This window comes from Schistocerca serialis, chromosome 4 (assembly GCF_023864345.2).
Source record: "Schistocerca serialis cubense isolate TAMUIC-IGC-003099 chromosome 4, iqSchSeri2.2, whole genome shotgun sequence".
NCBI classification, from domain to species: domain Eukaryota; kingdom Metazoa; phylum Arthropoda; class Insecta; order Orthoptera; family Acrididae; genus Schistocerca; species Schistocerca serialis.
In genome coordinates this window covers 654784683-654812432 of record NC_064641.1, presented here as the reverse complement: position 1 = coordinate 654812432, position 27750 = coordinate 654784683, and the positions used below count along the sequence as shown (strand labels likewise).

The 27750-nt window shown below is 42.3% G+C and overlaps 1 protein-coding gene across 1 annotated transcript in view; it reads left to right on the top strand.

Moving 5' to 3' along the window:
• LOC126474665 (octopamine receptor beta-2R-like) overlaps positions 1 to 26618 on the top strand; it is a 170875-nt gene extending 144257 nt beyond the window's left edge. The window contains exon 3 of the mRNA XM_050102144.1: positions 26390 to 26618. Within this exon, the coding sequence (XP_049958101.1) occupies positions 26390 to 26618 (229 nt within the window). The remainder of the gene's footprint in view (positions 1 to 26389) is intronic.
• The last annotated feature ends 1132 nt before the right edge of the window (positions 26619 to 27750 follow it).

Genomic DNA, 27750 nt, shown 5'->3' with positions numbered 1-27750 from the left:
TATATTGCCAGTATCAGAGTCGATAACAGGAAAAAATCGTCCAGATTGTGGATGCCCTGAATGGATGAACTGTCAGTATTCATAATTTTTGTACGGAACACGCAGAGCGTGAGTCCTGCTCGCACCTGGCCAATTTTTCTTTTTCTTGCTTTTTTGTTTTCTTTTCTTTTCCAAATCGACCGCGTCATAATAGATGGCCTTGGCAAACGGTCTTGACGGTTAACGCTATTGCCTAAATAATAGCAAGTATCTCGTCTGCTATTTCGTGTGTGGAATTATGAGACTCCATTTTTAATATTTACATCGTCCATACTGCAGGATAAGGCAACTTTTTTAAAGGCAAAACCTCAGTGGTGGACATAAGTAACGGCTGATATAAGACACAATTGTTTTAGCGCTAACTGACATCAGCACCACAATCAGTGCGCTTTGGAAAAGCAAACGCAGTCAACAAGAAATAAACAGAGAACTTCAACTGGATGGCACCTTACAGTTCTCAGTACTGACCATTCTCAGCGCAATAAAATGGACCCAACCTCAAAAAGCATGTATTTCTCCGTTTTCTTCCTAGTTTTGAAGAATATTATCTCCTGTAAGAAAATGGGGCACTTGTTTCGGACACCCTACGTACTATATAGGCTGTAACGGAAAGGTTCGATTAACCGTGCAGAACATATTCATTACACATAAAAAAGAAAAAAATGTTTGATGTACAGACGTTCGGAAACACTTGACAGCAATGTTAAAGCTCACTCTCTACAGTCCCTCAGATTCTTAATTTTCATAATATGCATGTGTGAGATTACGTAATCCCTTATGCAATTTTTGATGTACGTCTACGATAAATATATTTTTCAGTATTTGTTTGGACATTGTTGGTGGTTTTGTTAGGGCCTCAAGTTTTTTCATCCAAGCACAACGGACGAGCTTACAAAATATTCTTAGAGCATACTGTATTTTCTTTCCTAGATTATGTGCTTTTGAGTACTACGAAATACTCACTTCATGCACGGTGGGTCACCTCCGCATTTTAGTGCTAATTCCAGTAGATTTCCAGCTAACACATTCAGTGATAGATGGGTGTCAGGAAGTGGATCAATTTTCATACTACATGTTTTCTTGTTCCATGAATGAGAAATGCGACATGAACGATTTTCCGCATCATTCTGCTGCACGATGTGTACACACACATGTAGTGGCGTGCAGGTAACCTTCCAACTTAGTCGGCTTACACGTTACAGTCTTTTCTTGTTATTGTATGTTGTTACAGCTTCCTAAAAATGTAAAGAGATCAATGTAGGTCACTCAAGATGATACTCGCTCTCAAACCATATAGCCTAAATAAGGAAAGTGTTCCCATTGATTTATTCAAATAAAGAATCCTAGCGATTCATCTATGTAACTACACAGGGTAAACATTAATAAAACTGACAAACTGCAAGCTCGATTCCTAACTCGAAATGGGGAAAAAAAGATCCTAAGAATACTTGCCCGGAAATACATCGTTGCCGCGGTAGAAATGAAAGACCCTTTTACCAAGTGCCGTGTGTTCCTTGTGAGTTGCAAGCCGTGTGATTGACGCAGTGTACTGTAAGCAGCAGAATGATCCGATATTCGCATCGAGAACAAGCCGAGATGGTGTTCATATACGGTCAAGCAGATGGAAACAAGAGGCATAACGCCTACACCAAAACAAATATCCTCTCCAGACGTTGGTCTGTCCAAAAGGAACCATGATCACACAAATGTTCAAAAAGGCCTTGAAATATTACCTGATGTAGTTCGTGTCTGAAGGCACTTGATTTGGTATAGCTGTGGTGCCTGTATACCGTTTCCACATGTTTGGCCGTACACAAACACCATCTCGGCTTGTTCCGGACATGAATATCAGATCAATCTGCTGCTTACAGTACGCTGCGGCAATCACAGAGCTTGCAACACACAAGGAACACACGGCCACATGGGCAGAGGAACGTCCATTGCCGGCCGGAGTGGCCGTGCGGTTCTAGGCGCTACAGTCTGGAACCGAGCGACCGCTACGGGCGCAGGTTCGAATCCTGCCTCGGGCATGGATGTGTGTGATGTCCTTAGGTTAGTTAGGTTTAATTAGTTCTAAGTTCTAGGCTACTGATGACCTCAGAAGTAAGGGCGCATAGTGCTCAGAGCCATTTGAACCATTTTTGAACTTCCATTCGTCAGCGCTATCTGCCGCAGAAACGACCCATTTCCTGACACATGTTCTTAGGACCTTTCCCCTCCATTTGCAGTTAGGAATCCGTCCCTGCATTTTGTCGGCTTTATTAATGATTACCCTGTATAAAGACAAGTTGTTTAATAAAATTAGAAGCAAGGTCAGCATTGTCCGTAATTTAGATGATTTATTAAAGCAAAATCTATTTTCGATCACATAATGATCGGCTTCAGTGCTTCAGCGTACAAATTAAAGCTCGTATGCACTGGTGTCTAGTTATTAGCAGTAACAGAAGCTATGAAACGATCACAATTACTCTCAGTGCTTTAGCGTACAAATTAAAGCTCATAGGCACTGGTCTCTTCCTTCTAATTTTATTTATCATATGGTCGTTCTGCACACAGCACTCTATAGAGTCGCCAATCAATAAAATTGTTTAATGTTCTTACCCAAAATGTTAAAATGTACTACATATTTATATATTACAATGTAATAAACATTCGAACAGATATGCAGTACATGTCTTTTAATATATATGGTATGTGACTATGTACATACTGCATAGTATGTACATAGTGTTATAGATTTTTGGATTGCCCTGCAGGATTCATGGTGACAGTTCCCTCCAACTATACTTCAGACATTAGTCGAGTCCATGCCATGTCGTGTTGCGGCATTTCTGCGTGCTTGCGGGGACCCTACACGATATTAGACAGGTGTCCAGTTTCCTTGGCCCTTCAGTGTTTTCAAAATTAATACTACTGCATGAAGAGAAGTCGATGTCTGAAGCTGTTACAAGATCTTGAAAAGGTCTTGACCGATTTCAAAAAAATCGGTTCAAATGGCTCTGAGCACCATGGGACTTAACATCTGAGGTCATCAGTCCCCTAGAGCTTAGAACTACTTAAACCTAACTAACCTAAGGACATCACACACATCCATGCCCGAGGCAGGATTCGAACCTGCGACCGTAGCGGTCGCGCGTTTCCAGACTGAAGCGTCTAGAACCGCTCGGCCATATCGGCCGGCCTCCTGACCGATTTACTTCATATTGTTACACGGTACTGTAATAAGCGTTCAGACGAATACAAATAGGGAAAAGATGTTAGTAGATATCCCGAGAACTTCTTGATCGACTTTAATTTTCACCGCAGATACTGAGTAAATGGAAAGTGCTATGACGTACGGTTTTCACAGAATGGATTGTTAATCAGGGGTCGTATTGTTAACCAGTCAACACAGTGTAACAATTCTTAATAAGTTTATTTTTTGTGTAAATAAATATTTTTCAAATGAAACAATGCCTATTGACACTGACAAACTAAAAGTAGGATCAATTCGAATGTCAGTGGTGTTTGTTGCGGGATTCTAGTGAGAGTCGTTTACGAGATATCGTATTTTGAAAAGTTCGCCCATCGACACTTGTACAATACCTGTGGTAGCACACACTAAAGAACAACAGAAGTGCATTAGTTATGTGGGTTCTGCCCGATACCGAGACAATTGACCATCACAGGTTGTGTCCAAAAAGTCAACTGGCAGCGTCAATACATCCTTACAGTATGGTATTGAACGACTGCTGCACACGTGCTAGCATTTCAGCGGAGATGTCCGTGCAGGCTGCAGTATTGCGCCGTTGCATGTCATCGGGTGTAGTTGGAATGTCTCTGCACACAGCGTCTTTCAGCTTCCCCGCTTAAAAAAAATGTACGGTCGTTAAATAAGGAGAACGGATCGGCCAAGATGCAGGTCCTCTGCGTCCAGTCCTACGACTTGGAACTAATTCGTGAAGAAATGCTGTAGCACTTCGTGCTCTATGGGCTGAACAGCTATCGTGTTGGTACTGCACGTTCCTCCTAGTCTGCAGAGGAACATGTGCTATCATATATGTGCTGTTAGGAGGCTGCGATACTTGTGTGAGTTCAGTGTTCCGCCTATGGCCTATGAGCGGATCGTTCACTATCCAACACCACATCTTTACAGTCCACGGACGCAGACGTTCCATCTGGCGAAGCCACACAAGATTTTCAATAGACCAGTGGCGCTTGCTTCCGTGGTTTACCTGGGCTGATTGGTAAATATGGCTTCATCACTAAGCAAGATACATCTGGAATATCCTGTCTTAATCCCCATAACCCGCCAGGGTAGCCGAGAGGGCTAACGCGCTGCTTCCTGGACTCGGATAGGCGCGCCGGCCCCGATCGAATCCGCTCGGCGGATTAACGACGAGGGCCGGTGTGCCGGCCAGCCTGGATGTGGTTTTTAGGCGGTTTTCTACATCCCGCTAGGTGAATACCGGGCTGGTCCCCATGTTCCGCCTCAGTTACACGGCTCGCAGACATCTGAACACATTCGCACTAGTCCATGGATTACGCTCGATGCAGACAGTTGGGGTACACTGATTCCGTCCCAGGGGGTAAGGTGTGGCGGCAGGAAGGGCATCCGGCCACCCCTTAACCATTAACATGCGAAACCCGATTAACGATGGCTGACCCTGCGTAACTGCGGGGAAAGGCTCAAGCGATTGAATCCTGTCTTAATCCCCATGCATCTGTTTACAGAGAGGGATGTGACGGGTTGGAACCTATGTCGATGGAGTAAGTGTAGAACACTTGCCTCAATCATGCGACTTCTTCGTGCGATTGCGCGGGAACTAACATGGTATCAACTGCAGCAGCAAGAACATTAATTTCCCCTTCCTTTGTCATCACTTGTTTGATTCTGTTACGTTGTTAGGTGTTCCACTACCACTTTCACGTAACTGGTTAAAGATATTGATGAATAATTGCCAGAATGGTTGACGTTTACTGGGATATCTTGCTGCCTACACCGTATAAGAACGAACGGCATTCTTCCTACACTCACCATAGACCACGAGTATGTCGGCTCTTTCTGCGTTGCTAAACCCCATCGTCCACTCACGATCCATTGCTTGGACTGTCACTTACTAATTAACTAGCAAGTAGCAATGCACTCAGTGAAAAAACAAGCACACTGTAACCAAACATAACATCGTACCTAACAGCTATGCAGATTGAATGGCAAAACATGTGTCGGTGTGGAAACTTTTGAAAATATGGTATCTCGTAAACGCACACACTGGAATCCCTCAAAAGATACCACTAGAATTCTAGTTTACCCTACCTTTAGTCAGTTAATGTTAATAGACATTGTTTGATTTTTTTAAAATATATATTTACTCAAAATATACACTTTCTATGTATATTACAATACATTTATACTACCAATCGATTCTGTGAAAACTGTACATCAGTAGCACTCTCCATTTCCGCAATGTCTGCGGTCCAGGTTTTAGATGCAACACCCTCAGATAGTTATTAGCCAAAATCGCCAAAACTACTCGACCGACTTTCTTCAAATTTTTATAAGATACTCTAATAATCATTTAGACGGACGTAGCCCATATATTTTTCCAAACAATGTTTTTCTAACAATGTACAGGTTTTCTGCTGAAAGCGACTACGAGGAAGAAAATGCAGTGCATCATAGTACTCTGATTATGTGCGGTTTTGATTTCTTTCTCGCAGTCAGTTTTACATACGATAACAGGGCATTTAAACCATCAAACAAAATGTTTGTCACATATGTAATATACTTTATCTTCTTATATACAATTTTAAGCAAAAATTTTGGACATAACTATATGTTGGTTTCCTCCTCACAGTCGGTTTTAACATGAAACTGGGAAGCTGTATTTATGGCTTATTAGGGGAGAGGGGGAGATGGACCTAGAGAGAGCGGAGAAGGAGACAAGACGTGTATCAAGTTACCATAGATCCATAGCAATTGCGAAGCAGAACCGGGTTTCCTAGTTCTTTATAAATTCGATATAATATTCGAGTTTTGTATGGGGCGGATATCTTCTTAAGCCAATAACAGCGTCGTTCTCTCGTGTCGCCTTTATACTGCCAACTGCTTATATGGAAGAAGAACTTCGTGCAGCTGGCTTACACGTTATCGCGTTACAGCTTGAATCACGAGGGAAAGTTTCTACGTAAAGAAAACAATGAAGTCACGTATAGCTCTCAAGCCTGTAAAAGAGGGTGATATGAAAAATAAATCCCAACACCCTCCAGAAGTTTCGTAGCCCCTAAGCCGTCCTCCCGCAGCTATGGCAGAACACCGCTCTACGTCGTACATTGGTGAGTCTGGTGCGTAACTTTACCAAAACATACGCCGGTAATAACACCGCTTAATAACTACGCTTGAAACACCTTCAGAGAACTTAATACTGAGAATTTCCTCAGGATGTAATTACGGATCGCTTGTCCGTTGTTAGTTACATGATACATGACAGCATTACGATACGGACAAATTATAATGTATCAAAACTGGCTCCCCTTTACTCAAATGTCTGAACGTGGTATATTATGAATTGTCTATGCCCGCTTGTCTCTTCGTTACACACGACTGAATTTCGTTTCCAAGGCTTTAAAAATGAGGACGAGATAGAAGATTGCGAGGAAAAATAATAACTGCCTTGGTGCGAGCAGCAGGATTCGCACACTGAGGCTCCGAGGGTTCCGTACAAACATAATTGTGTATATAGACAGTGCGTCCAGAATCTCGGCGATTTTCGCCAGTTATCGACGTGGATACTGGCAAGATATCGGTTCCAGAGGTACGAAGGATTTCGAGGAAGATTTAATTTCAAGTTTGACGTCGGATAGCGAATGATAAATATTTTTTCGTATTACATAATTGCAACTTAACAATTTTTTGATTTTTTCCTTTACCTGTACTGCGAAACCTTGCTTCTTGCTAAATTTCATAATTCTAGGTCAACGGGAAGTATCATGTAGATTTTAACGGGCGAGTTTACGAGGATCAAAATACACTGCTGGCCATTAAAATTGCTACACCACGAAGATGACGTGCTACGGACGCGAAATTTAACCGACTGGAAGAAATTGCTGTGATATGCAAATGATTAGCTTTCCAGAGCATTCACACAAGGTTGGCGCCGGTGGCGACACCTACAAAGTGCTGGCATGAAGAAAGTTTCCAACCGATTTCTCATACACCAACAGCAGTTGACCGGCGTTGCATGGTGAAACGTTGTCGTGATGCCTTGTGTAAGGAGGAGAAATGCGTACCATCACGTTTCCGACTTTGATAAAGGTCGGATTGTAGCCTATCGCGATTGCGGTTTATCGTATCGCGACATTGCTGCTCGCGTTGGTCGACATCCAATGACTGTTAGCAGAATATGGAATCGGTGGGTTCAGGAGGGTAATACAGAACGCCGTGCTGGATGCCAACGGCCTCGTATCACTAGCAGTCCAGATGACAGGCATCTTATCCGCATGGCTGTAACGGATCGTGCAGCCATGTCTCGATCCCTGAGTCAACAGATGGGGACGTTTGCAAAACAACAACCACCTGCACGCACAGTTCGACGACCTTTGCAGCAGCATGGACTATCAGCTCAGAGACCATGGCTGCGGTTACCCTTGACGCTGCATCACAGACAGGAGTGCCTGCGATGGTGTACTCAACGACGAACCTGGGTGCACGAATGGCAAAACGTCATTTTTTCGGATGAATCCCGGTTCTGTTTACAGCATCATGATGGTTGCATCCGTGTTTGGCGACATCGCGGTGAACGCACATTGGAAGCGTGTATTCGTCATCGCCATACTGGCGTATCACCCGGCGTGATGGTATGGGGCGCCATTGGTTATACGTCTCGGTCACCTCTTGTTCGCATTAACGGCACTTTGAACAGTGGACGTTACATTTCATGTGTGTTACGACCCGTGGCTCTACCCTTTATTCGATCCCTGCGAAACCCTACATTTTAGCAGGATAATGCACGACGGCATGTTGCAGGTCCTGTACGGGCCTTTCTGGATACAGAAAATGTTCGACTGCTGCTATGACCAGCACATTCTCCAGATCTCTCACCAACTGAAAACGTCTGGTCAATGGTGGCCGAGCAACTGGCTCGTCACAATACGCCAGTCACTACTCTTGATGAACTGTGGTATCGTATTGAAGCTGCATGGGCAGCTGTACCTGTACTCGCCATCCAAGCTCTGTTTAAGTCAATGCCCAGGCCTATCAAGGCCAGAGGTGGTTGTTCTGGATACTGATTCCTCTGGATCTCTGCACCCAAATTGCGTGAAAATGTAATCTCATGTCAGTTCTAGTATAATATATTTGTCCAATGAATAACCCGTTTATCACCTGCATTTCTTCTTGGTGTAGCAATTTTAATGGCCAGTAGCGTATGTGACATAAATGAGCGTATCTTTCCCCTGCACTGACTTGAAAGCTTACTTTTCACCATGTAGGGACCATATATCGGAGTATGTGACATAAATTTCAAGTCTATACGCGTATCCGTCCCTGAGATAACGGCGTCATTGTAGGCGGAGGAACGGAGAGACAGTCTGATAGGAAATGACCAAAGAAATATTTTTTCTCATGTGATATAATTAGAAATTAACAATTTAAGATTTTTCCCTTTACTTGTGCTGTGAAATCTTGCTTCTAGCCAAATTTCAAGATACCAGCTATACAGGAAGTACCGTATAGGTTTTGATGAGTGAATTTGCTAATATCAAAATATGTGACGTAAATGGGCAATTCTTTTGATTGCAGTGGCTTATAAGCCAACCTTTATTACATCGCCAGGGGATCATAGGCTTAAGTATGTGACAAAAATTTATGTGATATATCTCAGTGTGATACTTGTAGGCATTCCTGAGAGAAAGGTGTTCTGACAGTTGAACAGGCAGACATGCATGCGGACAACAGATTGGTCCTATGAGGATTCCGTTTTTACCGATTGAGCAACGGAATCCTAAAAAGTTTAATACCACATGTAAGGTGGGGTGTAGATAATAAGGATGCTCAGCAAAACAGAAATAAATATGCGAAACATGTTCTTGCATTCCAGCACTGTTCCATCATTTACAGTATAGCTACAGATATTCCTATGAAGTAAATTAATAATGTGAGTGTCATAGCCTAATTTGTGGCTAAATTGAATCTGAATTGCCGTAAATCTTCGACATATGGAATCAGTCAGTATTAAATAAACAAAATACTGATGGTATAAGATTCGTTGCTCATAACTCACAAAGTGAAAACTGTGGCTGGACCGGGACGAGAACCCAGAACCTCAGCGTATCGTGAGCAAATTTACTACTGGCTGAACTACCCAGGTATTATTCACGAATATCCGTCACAGCTTCACTTAGAGCAGTATATGTCTCCCAACTTCCAAACTTCACAGTAGTTCTCCTGTATACCATGCAAGACTATATGCTCTTGAAGGACTAGCAGTCTTGGAAGAAAGGAGTATCAGTCCCGTAAGGTTTGTAGGAAAACTTCTGTCTCGTTTGGAAGGTAGGGGATGATGCACTGGTTGGTCGTGCATTGCTCCTGAGTAGCTATATGCGAGAATAACTGCTCGTGTTTGACAAATGTTGTAGTTTCGAGTCCCAGTGCGAAAAGCAGTTTTAAATCTGCCAGTAATTTTCAGTTCAGCGTACACTACGCTGCGGAATGACTATTCAGTCTGGAAACCTTACGAAGTATTACATCAACAGCCTAATTTAAGATGAAACTTAATTATGCCTTCACACAGAACTTCGAGATACGGTAGTGGGACGCAATACATTATTGAAATAGCTAAGAAATGAAATGGTGGATGTCATAGTTTTTGGTCCATTGTTACGACGTGTGAAGTATTATTAGTAGAATTTTTTGAAGTATTACTGTATGAAGTAGGTCTCAAAAATTACAGCATAGTAATGCTGTACGATATAATTTCACGTCTGTTCCATTCTCACCAGTTATTTCAGTACACGTCCTGGTTTTTTTCCTTCCACAACTTTATTCTTCCACTCAGTTGCAATATCGGTTCATCTGAAACTTCATCATTCCAGTTATTTTTAATATCTCAACCACTATCACTGGAACAATCCCCCCCCCCCCTCTCTCTCTCTCTCTCTCTCTCTCTCTCTCTCTCTCTCTCTCTCTCTCTCTCTCTCCCTCTCATCTCCGTTCGTGGGCTCACGGGCATTAAAAGTAGTCAATGTAGGTCACGTTTATGCACAAGGCGACGAAAAATCATCCTTAATTTTCTGCTCCTTTCCTTCACCGTATTTGTTTGATGTCCCACGTTCTGTCCAGAGGAATATTGTCACAATGCCGTCAACTCTTCCGTGAAATAACAATTGTTCTTCTCTGCCTTAAACTGGTCTCGTATAACTGCTAAAGCCAGAGACGCGCTTGCGAGAGGAACGGTTTGCCTACAGCTGCCCTCCACCAACCTCTGAAAACTGAATGGTTATACTTCTCAGCTGCAAACTTTCCGAAGGTGTATTCAGAGTCAAGAACCCGTATCAGATGGGACTCATGTACAAAAGACTCAACTTTCCAAGGTAAATCTTATCGCAATACCCCTTGTCGAGCGGCTATGGAATAAAATAAGGATTCATGACTATAAGGACTTTTACTGTTTTGTATTTGAAGATTTGGTACTGAAATTGTTTTTCTGTTTTTAGTTTTCTATGGTGCAGATGATATACTAAGTTATATATGTACTACATTTTATAATTATCTAATCTGACTAAACCTGTTATACCTTCTACAGATGTCATTATGATCAGCAAACTCATTGATTCTGAACACTGAACGCTCTTTTATTCTTATTGTCCCCGTCTCACTTTTAAGCCCACCTACGTTGCGGAGGTACAGTATCAGAAACCCGTCCCTGAGTGCCAATAAAAATCTAAGTAGTTTGTCAGTTGAGCCACCTTCTTTAGATAATTTTCTATAATTACCCATTCTTGATTGCAATAGTGCTTCATTCCACCGACCGTAGATAGTATAAAGTCGAATGATATCCAGTGTTCATTAAATTCCTCTTTCCTTCGTTCTGCTAAGTAAAATTGTGTGCTGACCGCCATTTCTGTCCAATTTCGTAGTTCTTCCGTAGCTTCCTTTCTTTCATCTGTAGAAACTTTTACCCTAGAATCGAGAGTTCATGCCTGTTACCGCTTTATTAACGTCACTTCTTTCTTGTATATAAAATAAATTATCTCCCTCTGTATGTCAAGCCTATTAACCTCAGGATATTAAAGTACTATGTCTGCGTCGCCTTTATGCAGATTAACAAAAGACAGACCCTCTTCTTTCTCAGTTATTTCTTTCATTACTGAGAGGAGACATACAGTCAGTTCTGCTGTACTTCTGTTAGTTTTCTCTTTCTTTTTAACGGCTACGTCAACGTTTCGTGGGCGCACTGTTATGCCCTTCCGGTCCACACACTTTCGAAATTTCTTACGTAGCCTGTAGAACAGTGTCACACAATTTAACGTAGGCTCAGAACCGAAGACAAACTCGGCGTATGCAACCGTCTGTTTTAACTATTTCTTTTCAATTATTCAAATATAAATATAAATATTGTGACTGCCTAAAAGGGTATTAATATGAAACTGCCTGGAAATAGAATAAGATAAAAACCGCGGCTAAAACGAGACATTGCAGTGAAAGTGGGTACCCCGCTCTGTCTCTTTGTTGCCCACTGATCAGATGGTTTCCGCTTTTACGGAAAAACCATCGGTAGTGATTGTATTGTACCCACTGCGGATAGAAGTTACTTTTCATTCTTGTGATTATTGAATACTGACTGACAATGAAAGACAGTTTTACTTAACAATGACTTACTAAAAACTTTATTGTCAACATATTGTGTTCCTTTTTACATTCCCTGCTTTCGCGTCTTCATATCCTTGCAATGCACATTTTCGGCCATGGTGCATTGCTTCTTTGCAGAGATAATTTGGTGATTTGAGCCTTTACATATTTTCAGCCTGCGCAGTTTCTAGATGGATGTTTGCAGTTTTCAATCAATGCTCTGTTGTTATTTCTCTCATTTGCGTGTGTCTGTTCCGAAGGCAATCCCAGTTTTTAAGAAAATCCATATTTATGTTTATAATGACAAAAAAATGTGTTACCTATACATAATGAATCGTTGTAACCAAAATGCACCAAACAATTAATCATGTCTGGTGAATGATCTTTTCACTTTGCAGTAGGCTTAAAAAAGTGAAACAAAAATAATTGGACAATCTTTGCATCTGAATATTATTAACATTATTACTACACTTTAACCCCTAAGCTTTTTTTTTTACAAAAGTTAGAATTAAGGACATCAGTAGATATTTTCTATATTTCGACATTGGACCGAATCCATGGCAGCGTCTTTGAGACACAATCCGAGCTTCTCACTCCCGAACCTGCTGTAGAAAGACATTACTTGTGGAACTTTATTCTTTCTGCGGCTAGTATAGTTGATAACATCACAGAATACGCCTGGCTACACTGATGGTCGAATTACTGCATGGAGTGGCACAAAACCATATTGTTAAATTCATTTGATACTGCCGCGTCATTTCCACCAAATAATCTTGATGATTTTCAGTTCATATTTATTTTGTGTCAGAAGCCTTCTGACAGGTTTCATGCAGCCCCAAATTTCTCTCCTGTGCCAACCTTTCTATCTCAGAGTAAAATTTGCAACCTACGTTGTCAATTATTTGCTGGATGTACTCCAATATCAGTCTTCCCCTACAGTTTTTACCCTCTGCAGCTCCCCCAGTACCATGGAAGTTATTTCCTGATGTCTTAACACGTGTCCTGTCATCCTGTCCCTTCTCCTTGTCAGTGTTTTCCATATATTGCATTCCTCGCCAATTTTCCGGGGAACCTCCTCAGTCTTATCGCATCAGTTCACATAATTTTCTACATTCTTCTGTAGCACCATATCTCAAATACCTCGATTCTCTTCTTTTAGGTTTTCCCACAGTCCATGTTTCACTACCATACAATTCTGTGCTTCAATCGTATATTCTCAGAAAATTCTTTCTCAAATTAAAGGCTATGTTTGATACTAGTAGACTTCTCTTGACCAGGACTACCCTTTTACCTGTGCTAGTCTTCTTTTCATGGCCTCCTTGCTCCAACAGTGATATGTTATTTTACTCCAAAGGTAGCAGAATTCCTTTACTCCGTCTGCTTTGTGATACCCATTTCTAATGTTAAGTTTCTCGCCATTCTCATTTCTGCTACTTCTCATTACTTTCGTCTTTCTTCGATTTATTCGTAGTCCATATTCTGTAACCATTAAACTGTTAATTCCATTCAACAGATTGTCTGTAATTCTTCTTCGCTTTCACGGAGGATACCAGTGTCATTAGCGAATCTTGTCACTGATATCCGTTCATCTTCAATTTTAATTCCACTCTTGAATCTTTCTTCTATTTTCTTCATTGTTTCTTCGATGTCTAGATTGAACAGCACTATATCCCAAAGACTACATCCCTGTGTTACATCTTTTTTAATCCAAGTACTTCGTTCTTGGTCTCCCACTCATGTTGTTCCCTCTATATTCTTGTATATATTATACATTACCCGTCTTTCCCTATAGCTTACCCCTACTTTTCATCTTGCACCATTTTACAATGTCGAACGGTTTTTCCAGGTCTACAAATGCTATGAGCTAGTCCTGATTTTTCTTCTGCAACGCTGGAACTGCCTCTTTGGTGCCATTATCTTTCGTAAAGCGAAACTGGTCGTCTTCTAACTCATCCTAACTTTTCTTTTCCATTCTGCTGTATATTAATCTTGGCAGCAACTTGAGTGCATGAGTTGATAAGCTTACTGTGCTGTATTTCCCACACTGGTCGGCTCTTGCTGTCTTCGGAATTGTATGGCAGAAACTCTGATGGTATATCGCCAATCTCATACATTCTACACACTGACGTGAATAGTTTTTTTGTTGCCACTTCCCTAAATGATCATAAACGTAAACAACATTCTCCACAGTAGAACGTCGATCTGATGCTATAATTTCGTTAAAATAACAGACTATATCGCAATGATATTTACGTATTATGTTTGGTTTTGACTTCAGCTTAAAGTCATCTTCAGAATGTGAGCTCCTTGTGGCTGCGCTGACGGCTCCTCTGCTCTGTAAATGACTTTCCTTAAGGTCGAAACCAGTCGTAATAAATATTTATCGGTGCGACCTAGACTGTTATTTTAACCAAACTTTCCCCACTGATTTTAGAAATTCAACTGGCGTGTTATCCATCCCTTCTGTGTTATTTGATCTTATGTCCTCCAAAGCTCTTTCAAATTCTGACTGTATTCCTGGATCCTCATGTCTTCACTACTGTCTTTCGTTTCTTCTTCTACCACGTCGCAGAGACCACATAGAGATATTCGGTGTACTGTTTCCAGCTATCCGCTCTCTCCTCTGTATTTAATGTGGAATTCCCATTGCAGCTTTAAAGTTACGGCCATGGCTTTTAATTTCATCGACGGTTGTTTTGACTGTGCTATATGCTCCTCTGTCATTCCTACAATCGTTTGTTTTTCAATTTCTTGGCATTTTCGATGTAGCCGTTTCACCTTAGCTTCCCTGCATTCCCTATTTATTTCATTCCTCAGTTACTTGTGTTTCTGTGTTCCTGAATTTCACTGAACACTTTTGTACTTCCTTCTTTCGTCGATCAGACGCAGCATTTCTTCTGTTACCCATGATTTCCCCACACTTACCTTCTTTGTATCTATATTTTTTTTAGCCTCTCTGATTATTGTAATGTATAGCCTCAAAGAACTTCAAGCGTATCTCTCCATAAATTATCATATCCGTATCCCATTTCTTTGCCCTTGTTTCTTCCTGACTAGTCTCTTAAACTTCAGCCTGCGCTTCATCATTACTAAATAGTGATCTGAATCCACATCTGATCCTGGTTGCACCTTACAATCCAATATCTGATTTCGGAATCTCTACTTGACCAAATGTAATCTAACTGAATTTTTACGTATCTCCCGGCCCTTTTCATGTATGCCTTCTTCTCTCGTGATTCTTAAACAGAGTATTCGCTATTATTAGCTGAAATGTATTGCAGAACTCAAATAGTTTTTCTTCTGACTCATTACCAGTTCCAAGCCCATATTCTCCCATAACCCTTTCTTCTACTCCTTCCCCCACAACCGCATTACAGCCCTCATGGTTATTAGGTTTCCACAATCCCCATTGATTATTAGGTTTTGACCTCCCTTTACGTACTGAATTACTAGTTCAGTATCCTCATATACTTTCTCTATCTCTTCATCTTCTGTTTGTGACGTCGGCATGTATAATTGAACTACTATTATCAATGTTGGTTTACTGTCGATTCTGATGAGAACAACCTTGTCACTGAACTGTTCACAGTAACTCACCGTCAGGCTTACGTTCCTATTCATAACGAATCCTACTCCCGTCATACCATTGTCTGCTGCTCTTGATATTACTCTATACTCAACTGCCCTGAAAGCCTTCTCTCTTTCCATTACACTTCACTGACGCCCACTATATCAAGAATTAGCCTTAGCGTTTCACTTATCAGTTTTTCTAGCTTCCTTGCCATGACTTTTAGAATATTATCATTTCGTTGGTCATAATCTTTTTCTCGTGATCACCTCCCCCTTCTAAGCCCCTCATGGAAATTCTAATGGGGGGAATAGTCCGGAATCTTTTGCCAATGGAGTTATCATCATGACACTTTTTCAGTTGTAGGCCACATGTCCCGTGAATACACATTATGTATCTTTAATGAAGTGCCTTCCGCAGACTCTTGCTGTTAATTACTAATGATTCTTCCGCCTTTAGGGGCAGTTTCCACACCAAGGGCAAGAGAATGCCCTGAACCTCTGCCTGCTCCTCCGCCCTCTTTGACAAGGTCGTTGGCAGAATGAATTGTTGTAAGGCTTTGGTCACCGTTACTGGCTCTTTTCATTCAAATTTTAAGCAATGGCGGGTTTACAACCCAGGATCGAGGACGTTTTGATTACTAACCACAGACGCTATCCCTGGTTTACTAAATATATGGTTTTGGGTCCAGTAATGCCATTCAGCACATAAAATACATCTAATCTCATCTTTTACCTAGTAAGTTATCTATCTGAGCAACCACTATGACAATGACACAGCAGAGAACACATTAGTGGTTCACTACCCCCTTGGTAATGTGGATGCCAACTGAAGTGAAGGTTAACGTAAATGTGGATAACAATCTGGCTACAGTCCGTTTTTCCTCTTCTTTAAACAAACTTCAAACAGCCAAATCGAAAATCTGCAAACAAATCTTAAAACCGATCAGTAGATACGAAGGCGAAAGACCTATTAAATTCCTGAATTACACTAATCTGTTTCATCCGACGGAATTTTTTTTGTGAATGCTTAATGTATTATTTACTGATTGACATTGACAAATTCGTTAAAAAGGTAGACATAAATTATTCAATGGCAGGCTGATACCTCGGTGTGGGTGCATTAAAAATTAGTTTCAAATGATCAGCCCACCTCGAATTCCCCCTGCATGTGAATGAGGCGTAAATTACATTCCTTGACGTAATCTATCGTCGCGTTATGTGGGTATCGTGCTTTGTTTCAGGGAAACCACTGATGGAGAGATAAAGCAGAAATTTTTAACAACATGGCATAAACGAAATCGTTTGACTGTAACCTACAAAGCGTCAAAGTATGCAGCATATCCAAAAGTAGTCAAAACCTTGGAGGCTATTGTACTACTTGAGTAATGCCTTTGAGATAGACTCTGAGGACACGAATCTGGATCCTGATGACTGCTCATCAGTAAAAAATTCAGGGTCACACAACTATTATATAAGGAAACGACAAATAGATATCGAGGCTAGCGACCCCACAGTTGAAACTGCCGTAGAAGAACTTGTCAAGGCCAATAAGAGGTCGAAAAATCCTCGTTTAGTATAGATTAAACATTTAGGCACTAAAGGAAATTCATTGCTTTTCATTTTTCCGGTGTTTATTTGTCCCCAAACGATGAACAAACTCCTAATACGTGTCATAGCAGCTCGTGGCTGTGCTTGTGAGTGTCAACACAGTCCTAGTGTGTGATCTCACTACTCGAAGCAACTATTCCATCATGGTAAAAATTTGTCAGTGGACCCGGATCAAATCGCCTTTTCCAGTTTTTCTATAGGGCCAGCATTTGTTATGGGCTTTGGCAATGTTAGTGACAGTTGGTGGTAGGATGCCTTTCCTGATACGACTACTCCCCCTCCCCCTTGCTGTTGTAGATAGAACAAAGATAGTGAGAAGAAATGCCAATATAGATAGTATGAAATACTATGGTATGCATGTGTCCAACATCAAATTCTCAAACAAAAAGAAGCAGCCACAGCATAAATATAAGTAATGAGTGCCAAGTTGTTGTTGGTTTAACCTGAATACCACGCATCTGATGGGTCTGGAGTTGGAATCCAGATCAGTAGACCTTTAGCATACTATGATTCCAACCATTACACGGAGTGATGTTTAACCCATAGTTCTCAATACACGAGCGATTTCCATTCCACCAGTCATCCTTCATGTGAAATTACGTGGTCTTTGACGTTAAACACTGCCGTATGAGCACTGTTGCAAGGATGTAGGATTCCTAAAAGGACATGAATCTCTCAGAGATGCAATACACGTATGTGGCAAATTACTTTGGTTCTTAACTGCAGGTGTTTGCTGAATCCTGAGCAGTTGCGGTTAAAGCCACGCTGGAGAACAGACTGTGCAGTCGAGGAAAATTGCTTTACACATCTTCGACATCATAGGTATGATATGGGAGAAAATTATCACTAAACCAATAAGCTACGTCTGGTGTAAGTTATGTATTCCTTTGACCTCAATCACGCCCAGCCATCCACATTCAGCACCTCGGGCACATTACCACTAAATGGAGGTCGCCGATTCGAATTGTGAATTTGCCTGCTTAACTGTATTTGTAAAGTGAAATTTAAAACCATTCCGGTGTATAGACTGTTCCATAAAATTTCGGGCGAACTGCCGGGTGTCAGCAACTTGCTGCCACGACGTTTCAACGCAGAATGTTGTGGCCAATGGCGTGCACACATCTGAATACGACCAGAAGACTGTGCATCAGAATATCGTGGCAGTTAGTTACATTGCTTGCTATGTTTATTACTAGCAATTAGAGTCCGCTGTTGCTGAAGGGTCTGTCCGTCAGTTCCTCTTTGTCCTATGATATTGTTACCATGATGGCCCACAATATGACTGCAGCTCATTCCCTCATCTTCTTCCATGTGTTTCCTTTGTAGTTTTTCCTTTTAGGAACATTTAGTCTATTGTTAACTTGTTTGTAAATAATCGCAGGCGCGTCCATATCATCTGCAGCTATTACAAATTCACAGCCTTAGGCCTAAATTGTGTATGTCGAAAACCGGAGTAGTATTACAAATACCATCTAGAAACTGGAGACTTTAAGCCACAAAACGTCCGGTAGAACCAAATTTCAAAGCATCGACATCGTATCAAATTTTATGCGTACTTTTTTGTCATGGGACTGGAAAAAAATGGCTCTAAGCACTATGGGACTTAACATCTGAGGTCATCAGTCTCTTAGACATAGAACTACGTAAACCTAACTAACCTAAGGACATCACACACATCCATACCCGAGGCAGGATTCGAATCTGCGAGCGTAGCAGCAGCGCGGTTCCGGACTGAAGCTCCTAGAAATGCTCGACCACAGCAGCCGGCTGAGCACATGCAATGGACTAAATAAGCGGGTATAACAACAAATTTGATACAACGCTTTGCTCAACGAAAACAGCGAATGAAAGATACAATCATGATTTTTACTGTTTTATCATTTCACACAAAGGTCTGGCTCGCGAATAACAAAGTATACCGAATATAAAAACTTATTCATTGTAATCAGCTCATTATCCAAGAATCGAAAATCTGAGTTCCAAATCCTCCATAAGTTTCGCAATGTACACATTTTATTACTAGAAGTCTGTAACAGTCTTCGTTTATTACAGTTAATATATTCCGACAAATAGGTGATCCTTTGCCGTGGTGTTAGCATTTTTATAATAGTGCCGATTCATGATAACTTTAGTAGCTATTTGTAGGCGCAGAAGTACTAGTTGTACGTTCACATAACTGAAGGGAACGCTGCCGGGTGACGTCGTCGTCAAGCGACGATATTTATTGGTAGAGTGAAGCCACTGTTCCTAAAAACTTAGGGATAACAACTATTATGTATAGTTGTCAGAATTTGTGACATTCTTTACGCTCAACTGGTAACAATCTTCGAGTTCGGTTCTTTCGTTATAACAATCATCCCCGAAAATATATTTTGTGGTTGGATACTTTCTCTGAAACGAGACACCAAATATTTGGCCGCTTTCTGAAACAGAAAAATATATGAAATACAGGTGCTGATATGCAGTAAGGCCAGCTATTTCGTTACTCTCACACTCTATTGGATATGTTGAGTAAACATTGTCCGAAATTTCTCCGTAGTTTCCTTTCCAGGGATTTCGTTCGTAGAAACGAAAAAAAAGTGATAGCATGGAGAATTGAACTCTGTACTCTCATATTACCACTCCACACTCCAAACCATTACGCCACGACAAATAGATGCCACAGTCACCTTCTTGATTATAAGAGCCAATACCCTTGTGACAGGCAATTTTGAGACGCTAATCTTCATTCTAAAACACATAAAATTATAAATGCAGTTTGCAAGAGACTAAGATGAGTGATTCTAGGGAAAAAGCTGTAGTTATAATAGCGGTTCCGTTCTTAGTTTGCCGCCAATTAAACAGTTAAGACTTAGCATTAAATACTGGGACCTTAAATGTTTTATAGCTTCTGTGTCTCATACGTTTTGGTATCCAGTTGTAGCCGCTGCCATTTGAGCATCCTTGCAAATCCATAATCCGTCGCGCAGCCACCAGAAGTTCTGGAACGCCTTCTGTCAGCTAGTAAAGTAAGGACTTGTTAACACAAAAGGGTTAAGCGGTTACAGCGTGAGAGTCGGATAACTCGTATTTCCTGTACCAATAACTCGCTTGCTCCCTCTGACGTCACGCCATGAGTTGGTCTTTCCGCTGCTATAAGTTGAAAACTATGCTGGATTTGGACGGGTTACTTCTGTAACTTAAATATCAGATCTGAAGATGGTTCTGAATGAACCGAAACCGGTCATATGATTAAAAAAATTTAAAAAAAATTGCAATCAAGACGGATTTTAAGTAACATTAGAAAACTATAGAGGTATACCCTACTGAATACAGTATATAAGATTTTCTCTGGAGTCGTGAACGAAAGTAAGAAGTGCGCCGAAAGGATACTTGGAGAATACCAATGTGGATTCCGACCAAACAGAGGTACATCTCACCACTTGCTTGTTGAGCCGCGTGACTGCTACGGTCGCAGGTTCGAATCCTGCCTCGGGCATGGATGTGTGTGATGTCGTTAGGTTAGTTAGGTTTAAGTAGTTCTAAGCTCTAGGGGACTGATGACCACAGATGTTAAGTCCCATAGTGCTCAGAGCCATTTGAACCATTTGAACTTGCTTGTTGCTAGACAAATAATGGAAAAATGTTATGAATATGATATAGATCTCCACTTCATGTTCGTTGGCTTTAAAAAAGTTTTCGATAGTATTAAGAGACCAGCATTGAATAAAGCGCTAAAAGAATTGGGCATCTGTGATAAACTGAGAAGGTTAATCGAGCTCACAATGAAGGATACAAAAGCAATAGTAAAAGTGAATAGCAGAATGACCAGACAGTTTGAGGATGGAGTGAAACAAGGTGATGGCCTCTCTGCAGTCCTGTTTAACTTAGCACTGCATAGTATCATACAAAAAGCAGATAAAAGAGGAACAATAATGATGAAATCCAGCCAGATATGCGCATATGCAGATGATACTGCCGTCATGAGAAGGGATGTAACATCGCTTAAAGAAATATATGGACAAACAGAAGCAGAAGGAACAAGAATTGGACTTACTGTAAATGAAAGCAAGACAGAATATATGGTTATGTCCAATTTTGAAGCTAGGAGAACACCGAAGGATCTGAAGATCACTGATATATGCTTCAGAGCTATTAGATGCTTCCATTATTTAGGTGTCCTCCTAACAATGATAATAGCATCAGAAAATGTATTAGAGAAAGGATACAAGCAGGAAACAAAGCCTATTATGCAAACCTAATGATACTCAAGAACTCTCTAATTACAACTAAACGGAGAGTATACTACTCTCTTGTGCGACCTGTTGTCACACATATGTCAGACACGTGGACAATGACAGAAGCAGACAGTAACAGCCTAAGGGCATTTGAATGGAAAATCTTACCAAAAATTTATGGGCTTTTGAGGGACGCAGAAGGTCGGAGAGCGAGATTCAGCCGTGAAATACAAGAGCTTATACAAGGTAAAAGTTATAGTGAAATTTATCAAATCTCAGAGAATATGTTGGTTACGACATATTGGCAGGGTGACGAAAGACAGGACGCCCAAACGAATAATGAATGCCAGACTGTATTCCTCCAGAAGGAATGGCAGACCAAGTAAATTTCGAACATAAATATCAACCCTTAGAACACGAAGGTTCACATTTACGTCGTAAACGAAATATTGAATAAAATTCGTCGGCTCTTATTTGCAAAAAACAGGCACATCTGATGCTTGTCGATTACAGCGCCATCTGCAACGAATGGGAAGTAATGGCTTAAGCAAACCGTACGTATTTTTTCGCAGAGAATAAAAATGGGGGACTCCCGTTCGAAAATACAAAGTTGAACCCGCCCACTCAGGAGGGGCGGTCAGGAGTTGATGGGTTTTTGAACACACGGATGATCCCTTTACTAATATCAAATTTTCGCTTAGAACATTTTTTTCGTACGATGCGTCGTTTTTGAGATATTTAGCCCTCTGGGCGGTCCATTTTTCGCAACGCGGGCGATAGCTCGGCGTACCTTGTAAACATGCAAAGAATAGTTGACTTAATGTTACCAAGGTGAACATGTATGAGCAAAATCACAGTTTAATCTTAATTTAATTACACAAAGATCAAATAAACTTACATTATATGAGCTAAATCACTGTTTAATTAAACAATAAAAAATGAACTTTATTTATGTGACACTTGCAACGTACTTGTGTTACTCCACACTAATGACCTACTTGAAACATTAAACAACACTGTTGCATCAGCTCACTGCCAACCGCTAACCTGTTCGCTAATTATCTTGTAGATGACTGCCTTGGTGTGGGATTGTAGTGCTAACTCGGAATCTGGATCATTTTCTTGCATGGATCGTAATTTTTTTCTCACCTAGCTCGTTGTTCATTTTACATTACTCCTGCTCACTTGAACGTAAGACAACATAGCTTATAACTGTGTTAGTTGAAGCAATAATAAGGGAATGGGTACGTGCTCACAATTGTAAAACAACAATGGAATGGACACAAAACAGTGTTTTTTATGACTTAAGCATCTACATCTACATCGGGTTCATCGAACGCACTTTATACATTTGTGCGTCCTCTCGAGGGTTACTTGTCTCGACTTAAAACAATCACCCCTATAGATTAAACATAGTGTGCTGAGAATTTTGAACATCTTTCAGAATTATACATCTCCTTCTGCACTGGTGTTGCAGCCCTTGTTGACCCTTGACTTTTTCAAATATTTTTCTCCGCATTTCTCGGTTATTTGCTGCTCTTTTCCACCCCCGGACTCATATACTGGTGAGATCCACTATCTTCTAGGTCTCCCTTTCGCCTAGTTGAATGAATCGCACCTTTCATAATTTTCTTCGGAATTATATCATCTGCCATTCTCTCCACGTGTCCTAGCCATCCTATTCGCTGTGATTTCCCAAATTTTACTATGTCTTTACCTTGTATTAGCACTTTTAATTCGGCACTGTAGCGTATTCTCCATCCTTCTTCCTCCCCTACTGGACCACAGATTTTGCGTAGTATTTCCCGCTCAAACGTTCTTAGTGCATTTTTATCATGTTCTGTTAACGTCCATACCTCTGACCCGTAGGTGTATGGTGTATTCGCAATACACTACATCTGTCTATGTTAAGGATCAGTTTCCACTCCCTGCACCAAGTGCTTATCCGCTGCAGATCTTCCTGCACTTCGCTGCAATTTTCTAATGCTGCAACTTCTCTGTATACTACAACATCATCCGCGAAAATCCGCATGAAACTTCCGACACTATCTACTAGGTCATTTATATATACAGGGTGTTACAAAAAGGTACGGCCAAACCTTCAGGAAACAGTTCTCACACACAAAGAAAGAAAATATTTTATGTGGACATGTGTCCGGAAACGCTTACTTTCCATGTTAGAGCTCATTTTATTACTTCTCCTCAAATCACATTAATCATGGAATGGAAACACACAGCAACAGAACGTACCAGCGTGACTTCAAACACTTTGTTACAGGAAATGTTCAAAATGTCCTCCGTTAGCGAGGATACATCCATTCACCTTCCGTCGCATGGAATCCCTGATGCGCTGATGCAGCCCTGGAGAATTGGCCGTCCACAATACGAGCACGAAGAGTCTCTACATTTGGTACCGGGGTTGCGTAGACAAGAGCTTTCAAATGCCCCCATAAATGAAAGACAAGAGGGTTGAGGTCAGGAGAGCGTGGAGGCCATGGAATTGGTCCGCCTCTACCAATCCATCGGTCACCGAATCTGTTGTTGAGAAGCGTAAGAACACCGACTGAAATGTGCAGGAGCTCCATCGTGCATGAACCACATGTTGTGTCGTACTTGTAAAGGCACATGTTCTAGCAGCACAGGTAGAGTATCCTGTATGAAATCATGATAACGTGCTCCATTGAGCTTAGGTGGAACAACATGGGGCCCAATCAAGACATCACCAACAACGCTTGCCCAAACGTTCACAGAAAATCTGTGTTGATGACGTGATTGCACAATTGCGTGCGGATTCTCGTCAGCCTACACATGTTGATTGTGAAAATTTACAGTTTGATCACATTGGAATGAAGCCTTGTCCGTAAAGAGAACATTTGCACTGAAATGAGGATTGACACATTGTTGGATGAACCATTCGCAGAAGTGTACCCGTGGAGGCCAATTAGCTGCTGATGGTGCCTGCACACGCTGTACATGGTACGGAAACAACTGGTTCTCCCGTAGCACTGTCCATACAGTGACGTGGTCAACGTTACCTTGTACAGCAGGATCTTCTCTGACGCTGACATTAGGGTTATCGTCAACTGCACGAAGAATTGCCTCGTCCATTGCAGGTGTCCTCATCGTTCTAGGCCTTCCCCAGTCGCGAGTCATAGGCTGGAATGTTCCGTGCTCCCTAAGACGCCGATCAATTGCTTCGAACGTCTTCCTGTCGGGACACCTTCGTTCTGGAAATCTGTCTCGATACAAACGTACCACGCCACGGCTATTGCCCCGTGCTAATCCATACATCAAATGGGCATCTGCCAACTCCGCATTTGTAAACATTACACTGACTGCAAAACCACGTTCGTGATGAACAGTAACCTGTTGATGCTACGTACTGATGTGCTTGATGCTAGTACTGTAGAGCAATGAGTCGCATGTCAACACAATCGCCGAAGTCAACATTACCTTCCTTCAATTGGGCCAACTGGCGGTGAATCGAGGAAGTACAGTACATACTGACGAAACTACACTCCTGGAAATGGAAAAAAGAACACATTGACACCGGTGTGTCAGACCCACCATACTTGCTCCGGACACTGCGAGAGGGCTGTACAAGCAATGATCACACGCACGGCACAGCGGACACACCAGGAACCGCGGTGTTGGCCGTCGAATGGCGCTAGCTGCGCAGCATTTGTGCACCGCCGCCGCTAGTGTCAGCCAGTTTGCCGTGGCATACGGAGCTCCATCGCAGTCTTTAACACTGGTAGCATGCCGCGACAGCGTGGACGTGAACCGTATGTGCAGTTGACGGACTTTGAGCGAGGGCGTATAGTGGGCATGCGGGAGGCCGGGTGGACGTACCGCCGAATTGCTCAACACGTGGGGCGTGAGGTCTCCACAGTACATCGATGTTGTCGCCAGTGGTCGGCGGAAGGTGAACGTGCCCGTCGACCTGGGACCGGACCGCAGCGACGCACGGATGCACGCCAAGACCGTAGGATCCTACGCAGTGCCGCAGGGGACCGCACCGCCACTTCCCAGCAAATTAGGGACACTGTTCCTCCTGGGGTATCGGCGAGGACCATTCGCAACCGTCTCCATGAAGCTGGGCTACGGTCCCGCACACCGTTAGGCCGTCTTCCGCTCACGCCCCAACATCGTGCAGCCCGCCTCCAGTGGTGTCGCGACAGGCGTGAATGGAGGGACGAATGGAAACGTGTCGTCTTCAGCGATGAGAGTCGCTTCTGCCTTGGTGCCAATGATGGTCGTATGCGTGTTTGGCGCCGTGCAGGTGAGCGCCACAATCAGGACTGCATACGACCGAGGCACACAGGGCCAACACCCGGCATCATGGTGTGGGGAGCGATCTCCTACACTGGCCGTACACCACTGGTGATCGTCGAGGGGACACTGAATAGTGCACGGGACATCCAAACCGTCATCGAACCCATCGTTCTACCATTCCTAGACCGGCAAGGGAACTTGCTGTTCCAACAGGACAATGCACGTCCGCATGTATCCCGTGCCACCCAACGTGCTCTAGGAGGTGTAAGTCAACTACCCTGGCCAGCAAGATCTCCGGATCTGTCCCCCATTGAGCATGTTTGAGACTGGATGAAGCGTCGTCTCACGCGGTCTGCACGTCCAGCACGAACGCTGGTCCAACTGAGGCGCCAGGTGGAAATGGCATGGCAAGCCGTTCCACAGGACTACATCCAGCATCTCTACGATCGTCTCCATGGGAGAATAGCAGCCTGCATTGCTGCGAAAGGTGGATATACACTGTACTAGTGCCGACATTGTGCATGCTCTGTTGCTTGTGTCTATGTGCCTGTGGTTCTGTCAGTGTGATCATGTGATGTATCTGACCCCAGGAATGTGTCAATAAAGTTTCCCCTTCCTGGGACAATGAATTGACGGTGTTCTTATTTCAATTTCCAGGAGTGTAAAATAAGCTCTAACATGGAAATTACGTGTTTCCGGACACAGGTCCACATAACATATTTTCTTTATTTGTGTGTGAGGAATGTTTCCTGAAAGTTCGGCCGTACCTTTTTGTAACACCCTGTATATATAGGTCGACGAATAATACTAATATTTGTAGCGACACTGAAGATTCCCTATGTTGTGCCGCCAGGTACGTGACAACGACGCTGTGCGGCGAGGCGTGCCACTGCCCGGACGTGGTGGTGGCGGTGCTGTTCTGGATCGGCTACTTCAACTCGGCGCTGAACCCGCTGATCTACGCCTACTTCAACCGCGACTTCCGCGACGCCTTCGGCAACACGCTGCAGTGCTTCTTCCCGTGCTGCTTCCGCAGCGCCTGCTGCCGCAAACCCGACACGCCCGCGGCGCACTACGTCTAGCTGAGGCTGCTGCGGCCGGGCGCGCTCGGCCGCCAAAACCAGCACCGCTTCTGATCTCTGATCCTCGGCGCTGACTCAGCGCCGCCACTCCTCAGCGGTGTCAGTGGTCCACTCTAGCACAACCACAGGCCACAGGACGTACTCTCTCTCCCCTACCATTATCTTCATTTCTAGCACTACCTGCACTTCCCTTCCTGCGTCACGACGCTCATCTCCAATGTCGACAATAAGAGAGAAGGTATAACAACATTGTGCATCTGGCCAAGCTATTAAGCAATAAAAACAATACGAAAATTAAGGGAGAGTATGAAAAAAAGACAGGAGTATTTGCTGGACCGAACATTCGCGACGGATTAAAATTCTCATACATAATTTGTACAAGTTGTGCCCAACGGCTCGTAAACATTTGAAAATGTCATAGTTCAGAAACGGCAAAACTACTTTACTGACTATCGATTTCTCATAGTTGCTATACGTTATTGAGCTCCCAACCTGAGGTACTTATCACTAAGAGGTAAAATTAAATTTTCTAACGCTTAAAAACAACCATCAGTTGTGTCACGATCACGAAACTAAATTATCTAAAAGATCACTACTACTATCACTATTTCATAAGACTGCAATATTGATTACATAAATTCCTAATTACACCATTTCTGCTAATTTCCAGGATTCTGGAAGGCATGACGTCAGCTACTGTATGGTTTACAAAACAATGCAATAAATTGCAGAGAAAAATCCAACAGGTAATATCAAATTATTTTATACATCTAAATAATCATAAAAGAAATTATACATCTAAATAATCATAAAAGAAATTTAATTTCTTAATCGGTTTCGGACACTTAGTGCTCTTCTTCAGAAGGTTACATGTTGTTGTTGTTGTGGTCTTCAGTCCTGAGACTGGTTTGATGCAGCTCTCCATCCTACTCTATCCTGTGCAAGCTTCTTCATCTCCCAGTACCTATCGCAGTCTACAACCTTCAGAATCTGCTTAGTGTATTCATCTCTTCGTCTCACTCTACGATTTTTACCCTGCACGCTGCCCTCCAGTATCAAATTGGTGATTCCTTGATGCCTCAGAACATGTCCTACCAACCGATCCCTTCTTCCAGTCAAGTTGTGCCACAAA